The sequence below is a fragment of the Myotis lucifugus genome, unplaced genomic scaffold, assembly GCF_000147115.1.
Source record: "Myotis lucifugus unplaced genomic scaffold, Myoluc2.0 scaffold_283, whole genome shotgun sequence".
Lineage (NCBI taxonomy): Eukaryota > Metazoa > Chordata > Mammalia > Chiroptera > Vespertilionidae > Myotis > Myotis lucifugus.
In genome coordinates this window covers 873272-884528 of record NW_005871331.1, presented here as the reverse complement: position 1 = coordinate 884528, position 11257 = coordinate 873272, and the positions used below count along the sequence as shown (strand labels likewise).

Here is an 11257-nt window from a genome sequence, read left to right as displayed (position 1 = left end):
ATTCTGGTCAGCTGCCACTCCAGGAGGATGTCCAAGAACCACCAGGAGGGGAGGCCAGAGGTAGAGGGTCAGCAGTGTATGGGTGTGTGTGTGGGCAGGCTTTCCTGGGTCCCAGCCAAGATGGTAGAAGAAGAGGTGGCTTTTCCCAGCCTCCCAGCACTGCTGTTGCCAGGGAAACGGGGCACCTGGAGGCTGTGGCTATCTTCCCCCACAGTGGGGACCCAGGCGCACAAACAGTCAGACACACACAGCGGGGAGAATACAACTTGGGTTTATTCAGACGGTTTCCTTCCCATTTGGGTGCCGAGTGAGGGGCAGTGGGGGTGGGGATGCAGAACCTTTGGTTTCTAGGAACATTACTGATTGGCGACATTGTCTAGGACCTTTGGGCTGCCAGGATGACCCTCTGACCCATGGAGATGGTGACAAAGGGGCTGCAGTGTCTAGTTGGCCCTGTCCTCTCCAGGAATTAAGGCACAGATGGCTGAGAACATTTCGACTCATGATAGAAATAAAGGCTGAGGGTGGCAGGTCACTCAGGGGGCTCTGGCTGGAGCAGCGACATGCAGACTCATGGATGTCAGCGTGCCAGCCAGTCCTGTGTGAGGAGCACATTGTCTGCACATATTACACCCTCCACAAACAGCTGCGAGTCCCCATCCTACTCCTGTGCCCAGCCACTCGGTGGGCCTTTTCCCAATCTTTCTCCTTTTGCAAGAACTGGGCCTATTAATGGAGCTGACGATAGATGCCCTTTCTTCTTGGTCCTGGCATCCTGTGTGCAGGAAGTAGGCACCCATCTCAGTTCCCTGAACAGGTGGGAGGTGGAGGGGCTCACTGGGCTGCAGCCTGGGAGTGGCCGCTGAGCCCGGTGGGGCTGCGCAAGAACTGTTTTAACAAAGGGGAGGCTTGGAGCCCGAGGTGGGGACCTGGGCCCCCGGGGGGCCCTGCCTGCTCTGTGACCATGGTGGAGGATGTGATGAGGGAGTTCTGGCACTGGCCCGCCTCCTTGTACTGCTCAGGCACAGTTCTCATGGCTGCACAGCGCTGGGAGCCCCCAGGCCCAGTCTGGAGCTCCAGAGCGTTCTTCTGCCGCTCTCCGGGCAGGGTGCTGGCGGAGGCAAGGGCAGGCTCGGGCTGTCCGGAGCACTGGGTGACCTCTTTTTCCCCAGCCTTGTCCCAGACACCTTTCTGGTGGAGCAGGGCCTGGCTCACATCCTGGGCCAGGTGTGTGCTTTTCACTGAGACATCTGGGCTGCCCCCAGGGCTGGGAGCCTCTGGAAGCTTCCTTGTGGCTGACTTAATGGAGATGAAGGTTGGGGAGGAGGGTGCATCTCTGCTAGAAGGCAAGACTGGCGGGAGGCCTGAATCTTCTCTCAATGTCTCCAGCTTCCTGGTAGAAGGGGCGTGTGAGACTGCTGGACCTCTGGTCTCCGTGTGACTTTTGACCTTGGCTTGACTCTGGACCTCAGTATGGCATGTAACCTCGGTTTGGCTCTTGATTGCAGTTTGACCCCTGACCTCCTCGCCTGAGCACTTGGGCCTGGCTCTACTGCTGTCCGTGACACTGACCTTGTAGGCACTGTGGTCCCTTGGGGGGCCTTGGGAATAACCCCTGGTGTTAGCCTCAGGCTGGAGGCTAGACATGGAGCTGAGGGCCTTGTGCACAGCTTCCTCGATGTCCAGCAGCCTGGCCAGGGTCTGTTCCTTCAGCTGAGCAACCTCCATGCTGACTCTTGTCAGCTCCCCAAAGGCCTGCTCCACTGAGACCTCAGGCTTATGGGGGGCAGCAGGAGCCTGGAGGGCCCCTTCTAGCTGGGGCACAACCTCAAAGAGTCTCCTCAGGGCCCCCACATCCACGCTGCTCGCAGCCTCCTTCTCCAGGGCTTGCACCTGGCTCAGGAGGCCCTGGAGCTCTTGCTGGCTTCTCTGCTGAGTCTCAGAGCTTTTAGGAGCCTCTTGCTGGAAACCTTCCATCGGCTTTTCTCCTGGGGTGCTGGGACCCTGCTGTGGTGAGGTGGGGTCACTGCTGAGAGCTGAGAGCTTGGCGGGCTCAGGGCTCTGGACATTACTGCCCATAGCCTGACTCTTGGTCGGCCCAGGGGCCATGGTGCTGGGGCCATGCTGAGGGCCAGGCCGAGGCGTGGATGCCTCTGTCTCACCTTGTTTGTATTTTCCTTGGGAGGAGCTGGGAGATAGAGCTGAGGGCTTGGGCAGCCTCTGAGGAGGGGGTATCTGGCTTAGGTGTGCAGGTTTGGGGGGCAGCTGGGGCTTCTTCCTGGGAGGGATGGTGGGCTCCAGTTTTGGGGTCTTTGTCTGTGACTCCCCAGGGCTTCTTTGGCCGGCAGGGCTGCTCTGGGAGTGGAGAAGGGGGTCCTGCAGGGGCTCAGAGGCCTTCGGGCTGGAGTCCTCATCATGGTGGGCTTGGGGTGGGAAGTCAGGTCCTGTCACAGCAGCTGGGAGAGGAGGAGGAGGAACAGAGGCATTATGGGAATGCAGGCTGGCACCTGCAGCCTGAGGCCCAGAGGTCAGAGTGTAATGGGCTAAAGAGGCAGCCTTCAGGGTGGTCTCTGCAGCTTGGAGGCTCCCTGGGCCGACTCCGGCCATGGCTTTCTCTGGAGGCCCCCAGGCTCTCTGTGTGCAGGCCCCAGGTTCTTCCCAGCTTTGCCCAAGACTCTGACCAGGGCATTCCTGGAGTGGGCTGGAAGCCTGGGCCAAGAGGGCAGTCTCCCTGCCCCTTGGTGGGTGTTCCCTCTCAGAGGGCTGAACACCTCCAGGTAGGTCACAGGTCCTCACGGGGTTAGCAGTGTAGATGCCGTCCTGAGCAGTCACCCGCCCCCCAGGCAGCCCAGTGGGCAGTACTTTCTGTTCCCCACTGACCTTTCTGGGGGTTGCTGGGATCCTGGGGTCACCTCCAGCCATAGGCCTGGTGTTGCTTTGAGCAGTCCCAGTGGCAGCGGCCGGAGCTTGCAGACCATCCTGGAAGGGTCTGGAGGCAGCTCCAGGGGCGAGGCCCTGCTTGTGCTTGTTCAGCACTTGCTGGTGCAGGCTTTGGGCCTCCGCTGTCGCCACCCGAAGACTCTGCATGGCGGCCTGGAGGTCTGCTGCCCCAGGCCCTGGTGATGTAGTCGAGGCTCCCTCCGACCTTCTCAAAGCTTCCATCCCTTTCTGCCCAGTGCAACTGTCTTCTTGCTTTTCTTTGCCAGCCAAAAGGCTTGCCTTTGCAATGGTCCGTGGGGGACAAGGGTTGGCCCCTGGGCCTCTCAGGTGCTCTATCTCCATGCTGGGGTCCAGTGGGGGAACATGAATGATGTTCTCAGTTGCAGGCAGCCTCTGGGCCTCCTCGCTGGCTGGCACTGGACCTGGGTCAGCCGGTGGCTCCCACCGCAGGCTGTGCAGGCCGCTCAGGTCTCCTTTGTCTATGCAGCTGGCCAGCAGCTGCACACTGCTCCTCTCGGGGGCCTTGCTGGTGAGCCAGGGCTGCAGGGAGTAGGCAGTCAGTGAGACCAGGCCCTGCTCTGTCTCCTGCATCACCAGCCCAGTCCTTGCCACTGAGGTGCCCAAGCCACAAGCTAGCAACTGCCGGAACTCTAGGTCCAAATCTTCAACATTCCCGTTGGCCCCTGGAAGCCTCATGGGCTTGAGCCTGAGATGGCCCGCGGGGTCCTCCTGAACCAGCAGCCCCTGCTGGTCCACGTCTGGCCGGTTCAGCACTTGGCGGACAATCCTGGGAAGCTCGCCAGATACCAGCTCCTCCTTCCGTATGTGGGGGGTCCCCTGTCCTGGGCCCGGGAGCATGTACTTGGCAAGGCAGAGCTCCCCTGGCCCTCGGGCCTCCATGAGGATGCCTCCATGGTGCAGGATGCCAGGCGTGGCATGCAGAGTCCTCAGGGTCCCCTGGGTTGCAGTCTCCTGCCTCTCGGGCACCGAACCTGACAGGCCCACTGGCTGCTCTTCCTGGAGGCCATCCCCACGGATGCTCTCGGCTGCCAGGGAGCCCATGGGGCAATTCTCAAAGAGCCAGGTGAACTTGTGCACAGAGCCCACAGGGATGGGCTCAGGGATTGCCCTTGACCCCTGGTCTTCCCTCTTGCCTGCGTCCTGGGCCTGGAAAACCTCCTTCTGACGAGAAACCTGCCCTGAAGGAATCTCCACTCGGCTGCAGTATCGCACAGGCCCTCTTCCACAGGGACGGCCTGACGCCTGCAGAGGCTCAGTCTCAAAGACATGTCTGTCTGTCTGTCCTTTTCCAGCCCGGACCTGGCTAACCTGCAGGTGTTGGTCCCTGGAGCCTTCCGGCCTGTCCAGGGGTTGGGGCACGAACATCCAGGTGCAGGACTGTGCCTCGGCCTTAGCTGTGGGATCTGGGACCTCTGACCCCTGCTTCTCTGCCAACTCACTCATTGGGAACGTCTCAAATAACCACCGAATGGTCTGCACGTCACCCTTGAGGGGTGCCTCAGGCTGGGGCCCGGCCTGACTCCTTCCTTCTGCTTCCTGTCGTTCCTGGCGCTCCCGCTGGTGGATTACTTCCAGGGGCTGGGTCTCAAAGAGCCACCGGGCAGTGCGCACGTCTCCAGCCACCACTTCCTGCCGGGTGATGCCCCGCACCACGTCGACGGTACTGGGGTTTCGGCCCAGCTGGTCTAGAGGCTGTGTCTCAAACATCCACCTGTAGCCCTGCACATCACCTCCGACTACTTGCTCTCTGCTGACAGAGGTCAGGGCATGGAGGTGGCCTTTGCCATCCTGCATGGCATACACTGGGGACCCTGTGTCCTGGGACTGCCCAGCAGAATCGGTTCCTTCCACTTCGCTCACATTTCTGGGGGTAGAAGGCTCACCCTGCCCGATGCTGTCCAGGGGAAGGGTCTCAAACAGGTTCTTGAAAGTCTTCACGTCCCCCTTCACCCCCTCCTTCTGGGGGGCAGTTGGAGAGAGGGATAGTGCTGAGAAGCTATCACTGGATAGATGCGCACACATGAGCCCCTCTCCCTTCCCGGGACCCACCCGCTGCAGGTGACCCACTTGGACCTTGTCTCTGGGAGTGTCCAGGGGCTTCATCTCAAATAGCCACAGGGTGGAGCGGACGTCACCAGGGACTACCTCCTCTCTGGGCGGGGCCTCTGCCCCAGCCTCCTCTTCCCCCTTTAGAGTGTCTAGCGCCCGGGTCTCAAACAGATGCCGCTGCTGCTGAACATCTGGACCAGGAGGGAGAAGGTCTGGGGATGGTTGGAAGTCCTTCTCGTCCACCAGGATCTCCCGGATGGCATCCAGGGGCTGTGTCTCAAAGATCCAGCGAGTCGAGCTGACATCCGGCCGGGCCCCCTCCTCCAGGGAGATCCCCCGGATCACCCGCACCTGGCTGGGGTCCCGGTTGATGGCATCCAGAGGTTGGGTCTCGAAGAGCCAACGAGCTGTCCTCACCGCATTGCTTTGGATCTCCTCCCGGCATACGGCCTTGACCTCGTGGATGGCGCCTTCTGCGTCCTGGATGGCACACAGCGGCTCCGTTTGGAACAGCTTCACGGTCTTCTTCACATCGCCTTTCAGCTCCTGGATCTCCGAGCGCAGCTCCAAGGGTCTCTGCTCCTGGATGGAGGGACGGGAGCCCAGGCGGTCCAGCGGCCGAGTCTCAAAGAGCATCCTGGTACCCTGGACATCTCCGCTGGCTGCAGGCTCCTTCACTGTTGCCTCTGGTGCCTCGGCCTGACCCGTCAGCTCAGCCAACGGCTTTGTCTCAAACAGCCGGCGGGCTGCACGAACGTCCGCTCCAGATGGCGGAGGTCCGGCTGGCTCCTGGTCTATGCTGTTGGCAAAGGAGCCTTCCTCAAACTTGCGGGAAGTGGCCTGGACGTCACCGCTGGGCACCGGCTCCTTGGCAGCTGGCTTCTCATGGTCCCCAATGGCGTCCAGCCGCCAGTTCTCGAAGATCCAGCGCATGCACTGGACGTCACCCTCGGTGGGCTCCTCAGAACCCAGGACCTCAGCCAGGTCCTCAGCCACGGCCTCGGCCAGGTTCTTGCGGAGCTCAGGGTGGATGTGCCTGTAGAGGCGGCGGAGCTCGTTGGCTTGACGCTGCTGGTGGAACTTGGAGAAGGACTCCTTGGGTGGTGGCAGCGGCAGATCCTCCAGGGCTGGCGGCGGCGGGAGGGGCAGGTCCTCTGCGGTGGCCATCGGGATGGTGGGTGCGGGGGCCACCTGCGTCTGGGTGTTGGACATCCTTCTGAAGAGAAGGGCAGCGATGAGGATGGGCTGGGGCCTTAGGTGGGAGGGGGGCTGGCTGCTGGGAGAAATGGGAGGGAGCAGGACGCAGGGTCAGCGCAGGGCTGTGGTGACATGGCCTCTCCAGACTTCACTTGGGTCTCACTCTGCCACCTGCATGCTTGGTGTGTTACAAATCTTAAACTTAGGGCATATGGACCCATCTACCAAGGTGGGTCCAGGCTTCCCAAGAATCAATCACCCGAGCAAGCAAGACATTGCTGGCCATGAAGCTCTGTCCTTCAGCCCCACAAAGGGTGTTCAGACCTCCAGCTGGCAAACTGGACAGGCCCCATCCTCACCTTCCTTTACCAAAATCAGTTTTCCCCGGTGGAGTCCCAGGTGAGTGGCCTGAGGAAATCCTGTTTATGGGATCCCAGGGAGAGGCAGGTGCCTGGGTATTTCCCATAGAGAAGAAATTCTCTTCCATAACACCAGAGGGCGCGCTTGCCACTTTCACTGAGAGTCTTGCCCAACTTCTACCTAGGCTTTCAACTCACTGCCCATCCTTTCCCAGGCCCAGGGGTCCCACAGCCCATGTAGAGGCTCACCAGGTATCTCATGGGTAGGCAGAGCCAGATCCTGAGTCCCAGGTAGGGGTTTCTGTGCTATACCCAAGACTCAGAGGTCTGAGCTAGGGGGATCTCGAGGGTCTTCAGGCCCAACCATTCATAATTAAAGAATAGGAAATTGAGGCCCAGAAGGGATCAAATCTTGGTGAATGAATAACAGGAAGTGCTGGCCTGGGGTTCCTGGACCCTTTTGGGGTCTGGCTCCCAAGAGATTAAGAGGGTAGGGGGTGTAAAACTTTCCTATCGGTTGTAGTGCCCCTCTGTTCCCCAGCAGACACCCCTAGGAGAATGAGGGTGACACCTACAGGGGAGGTGGGCAGTGGGACCCTCTGCAGAGACAGCCCTGCCCCTTGCTCATGGAGACTCAGTACCAACTGTGTGCAATGAGCCCGAATCCAGCTCCGTGGTCCTCTCCTTTCTCACCTAGGTCAATCAGGTTTCACCATGGCGTTTCCTCCTCCCAGCTCACCCCTGCCCCCCTCCATGGCCTCCCACCCCTCAAGCTCTTCTCTGGTCTTTGTCCTCTGTGTCTTATCTGTATTGTGACAGGTGTGCTAACAGTCCCCAGAGGCCCGTATGAAAAGAATGAGAAGCATGTGCCCCTCCTACTGCCCCTGACCCATGGCTCTGCTCCACACTCGATGCTAAATATAGCTGAGGTCCTGGCCTCAGCACGGCAGCCATGGGCTCCAGATGGAGGCTCAGGCTCAGCCAGTGGGACCCTGGGGACCTTGGCCCATCTCATCCCCTTATCTTGCCTGGGATCCCTGCCCCTGCCCCCTTAGCTGGTGTCAGGCCCCTGGCCTGCAGGCTGACCAATGCTGGGGCCTGAAACTCTTCATGGACAAAGGGGCATGGGGCTGATTGGAGGTTCAGGGACAGTGGCCACAGGTGGGGGCAAGGTTTCCTCTTCATGGCTATCTCGGGGGGGGGGGGCGGGGACGGAGACCTACTTGCCACCCCCCCACCCCATCTTGTCCACCAAAGTCATCAGAACCCTGAGGAATTCAGACTCTGAAACCTGCCACATGAGTCTCACCACACATTCTGGGGTCTCTGAGTTCTAGTGAGGACCCCCTGCCAAAGGCAAACGGTGCCCGTCCCCACCTCTTCCCCATCCCATCACCACCAGTGTGGCCTGAGCAGATGGCTTGTGCAAGGCTACCACCTCCACCCCCAGGAATCTCCAGAATCCCTGCTATGGTCCCATACGGTTAGAATCACGGAGTCCAGGGATGTCAGCCCTGAAGACCTCCAGAGGTCACTGACGCTGAGGACAAGCTCTGTGTCCAGCTGTTGTGGGTTCAGACAGGGAAACTGAGGCCCAAAGAAGGGAAAGGTGCTGTCCCGGTAGGCTCCGCAAAGCAGTGCAGGGCCTGAAGCAGGTTTCCGGAACCCTTGGCTTTCCCATGCCTGCCCCCGCCTGGAGCTTACGTTTCTAGAAGGCAAGGATGGGGTTTGGGGAGGGCAGAATTCAGAATTGGGACCAGACTTAGTGTGCAGGCTGAGCCCCCAGCAGTGTCCCAGAGCTTGGCCTCCTAGGGCTGGCCAACCCCTCAGGGTGACCCCACCTCTGTTCCCGGTGTGCCCCTCCTTGGCTCAGTCCCTCTACAAGTCTCCACTCTGGCAGACTCAGATCTTGTCTCCCACTTTGTGCTGCTCCCCAGATCTGCCCCCAGGGTGTTCCCCCTGGGCAGGATGATGGCCTGGGGCAGAGTCTAGGTCATATGTGGGGAGCCGGGCACAGGCGAGCCCTGGGGACATTCCTGAGGCCAGATAGCCCAGGACTTCCACCCACAACAGCTGGGCACCAGGCTTGTCTAGCAATGCAGAGTAGGATCCGCTTCCCATCCTCTACCCGCGTGCCCTCCCACCTCTCCTCTCCCCCTTTCCTCCCGACACTGGGCCTTCCTGGGAGGAAGCCCTGAAGCCCAGGGAGCTCCACACCTGTATTTTAAATAGTGCAACTACAGGCCACTTCCTCCTGAATGCCTTTCTGGATTTTTATCAGACTGGCAAGAACTTGTCCCTTCTGTTGGCCCAGGCCTGTGGCCGCCACTCTGAGAGCTCCCATGGGGCTCATGTCAATTCTCCCTTAACTTCCTCATTAAGGGAGGTCCTCATGGAATCTTTATATCAGAGACCCCTCCACTCACTTACATGCAGATATACAGCCCCTCAACCCCTAATGCATGCTGTCCTGAGAGCCATCCCGAGGGTCCAAAGGGGACCCCAGCTGCCCTGAAAGACAAAGGGCAGGCTACTCACCTGCCAGTCCCACTTGGCTGGTGGGTACTTGGGGTCTGTGGCAGGTGCGGCCCAAGGGTCTGTCCTTCCTCTCAAACTTCTAGCTCGGGCCGGTTCTACTCGGCTGGATCTGTGAGGTACCTTCTCGCTGCCCTGGCTCCAGGTCTCTGTCTCCCCTGCCAGACCCAGCAGCTGCCTTTATCTTGCTGGCTGGGGTGGGGGTGGAGGGGAGCGGGCGGGAGAGGCTAAGTTCGGAGTATGAAGTGGTTCAGTTATTTTTAGGGCTTGTGGAAGTCACTCTTCCATCCTGGGGAATCGGTTACATGTCCTTTCTGGAGGGGAGGGGAGGAGCAGTGAGGGCAAAGCTTCATTCATCCAAGTCTGATCTGAGGACGGGGCTCCATGACTCAGCCGCAGGGTGGGGTGCCGGTGTCCCAGACTATTTTGAGAAAATGAATAAGGGGGGGCATCTGACACCTGGACGGACCTGCCCCCTAGCCCTGTGAGCCCCCCATCTCCCTACTGTGGTCTGGCCTCTGACTATTCCTGATGGCTGTTTGTCGGGTGCCTGGAGACTGGAGGCCCCAGGGCAGGCCCGGCCCCTCCTCCTCTGTTCCCTTCTCCCCAACCCCTCTGCTCTAAAGATTCCTCTCTCCATTCATTCCTCCCCAGGCCCCGCCGCTCAGGTCTGCACAGCCCTGAGCACAGCTGGATTCTGGGAAAAGGCATCTGAATTTCCAGGCCTCGGCTCTTTGTGAGGCCCGATTTATCAAAGAATTCCACATATGGGTTCTGTGGTTTTCATGGCAGATTATCTGGGTCCTTGTTTACTTTTGGGCTCTCCCTCTGACTCAGGGCCCAGGTTTTCTGGGAATGGAGGGGAGGGGAAGGGTGGCCGCAGGGAGCTGACTGTGGGGTTATTTCTGACCCTGGAGTCATCAGCTTCTGGTCACAAAGGAGTGGTGGGTCACAGTGGCCCCTTCTTTGCTGCCCAGACAGAGCCTGAGGAGCTTAGCAGAGATCCTGGCATTTAGGTCATGAAGGGGGCAGTGTGGTGAGGGGTGCTGGGGACCATACAGAGCGCAGGCGGAGGTGGCATTCTGACCAGGCTGCATGTCTGAGGCTGTGCAGGTGCCTTCTGCTACCTGGCAGAGCAGGGCCTTCCTTCTGACATGCCCAGTGCCCTCTGGTGCCAGGGAGTGATACCAGGCACTGCTCACTTTTTCCACTGAGTCAACCTCGGTCATGTCGCACTGGCCTGCGGGTGGAGAGAGGGGCAGCCAGGAAACCCTCGCCCAGGTCTCCTGCCCCTTCCTGTTTCCCCTGCTCTTTTCTACCTTTCTGCCTGCTCCCCAGGATCCTGGCTCCCCACCGTCAGGAAAACGTTAATTCCCTTTCAGGCCAGGGCAAGAGGAGCCGTAGGTGTGCCGGGGAGCCTCTGCCCCGGGGATGCCCAAAGTGCCTGCCTGCTCTAGTGGTTTTGAGAATTGAATGAATTAAGACATGAAAAGGTTTTATGAGCGTGCTTAGCACACACGCTAGAGAAAAGCCTGCTACTGTCACCTATGTGTGAAAAGAGAGTGGGTACTGGAAATATTGGGGACCACTCTGTAAATTTAGTACCCGATTGTCTAACCATGATGCTGTACATCTGAAACAGCAATACTGAATGTAAACTGTAATTGAAAAATAATTTTAAAAGAGAAAAACACCCTGTGGAACCCACGTTTGTATTCACCCCAAGTGTGATAACTCCTGGTAGAAGTTTCTCAGGCCTCGATACTAAGAAAGGGGCTTTGCCTGACCCCCACGTTCATTTCCATCTAATTCAACTGCGCTGCTTAATACAGCCCCCACTAGCCACATGCGACTAAACAGGTTAAAATGAAATAAAATTGAAAATCCAGTTCCTTCATCACACTAGGCACATTTTAAGTGTTCCATAGAGAGACACACTTAGTAACTATCACACTGGACAGTGCAACACGTTTCCATCCTTGTGGAAAGTCCTATTGCACAGTACGATTATCTCAAACAGAAGGCATGTCCCTCTTTGCCTTGGCTGTTAGGAAGCTCTGGGCTACACTGTTAGTCTTTTACAAGTAGACTCTGTGGCCTGTATCCTGTGTGATGAGGGTGACCAACTGTCCCTGTTGCCCGTCTCTGAGGGGTTT

General features: G+C 58.9%; 1 protein-coding gene across 5 annotated transcripts; it reads right to left on the bottom strand.

The window, feature by feature from the left end:
- Window positions 1–255: 255 nt before the first annotated feature.
- Window positions 256–9241, bottom strand: XIRP1 (xin actin binding repeat containing 1). Of its 5 annotated transcripts, XM_014465233.2 has the most exons (3): window positions 9105–9241; window positions 2881–6286; window positions 2321–2456 (listed from the first exon to the last, which is right to left on the bottom strand). In XM_014465233.2, the coding sequence occupies exons 2-3, from the start codon at window positions 6220–6222 to the stop codon at window positions 2448–2450; spliced, it is 3351 nt and encodes a 1116-aa protein (XP_014320719.1). In that variant the 5' UTR covers window positions 6223–6286; window positions 9105–9241; the 3' UTR covers window positions 2321–2447. The 5 variants fall into 5 exon arrangements, with proteins under 5 accessions (XP_014320716.1, XP_014320717.1, XP_006099815.1 ...); XM_014465230.1 differs by having other exon boundaries at window positions 256–6286; XM_014465231.1 differs by having other exon boundaries at window positions 256–6283.
- Between the last annotated feature and the right edge of the window lie 2016 nt (window positions 9242–11257).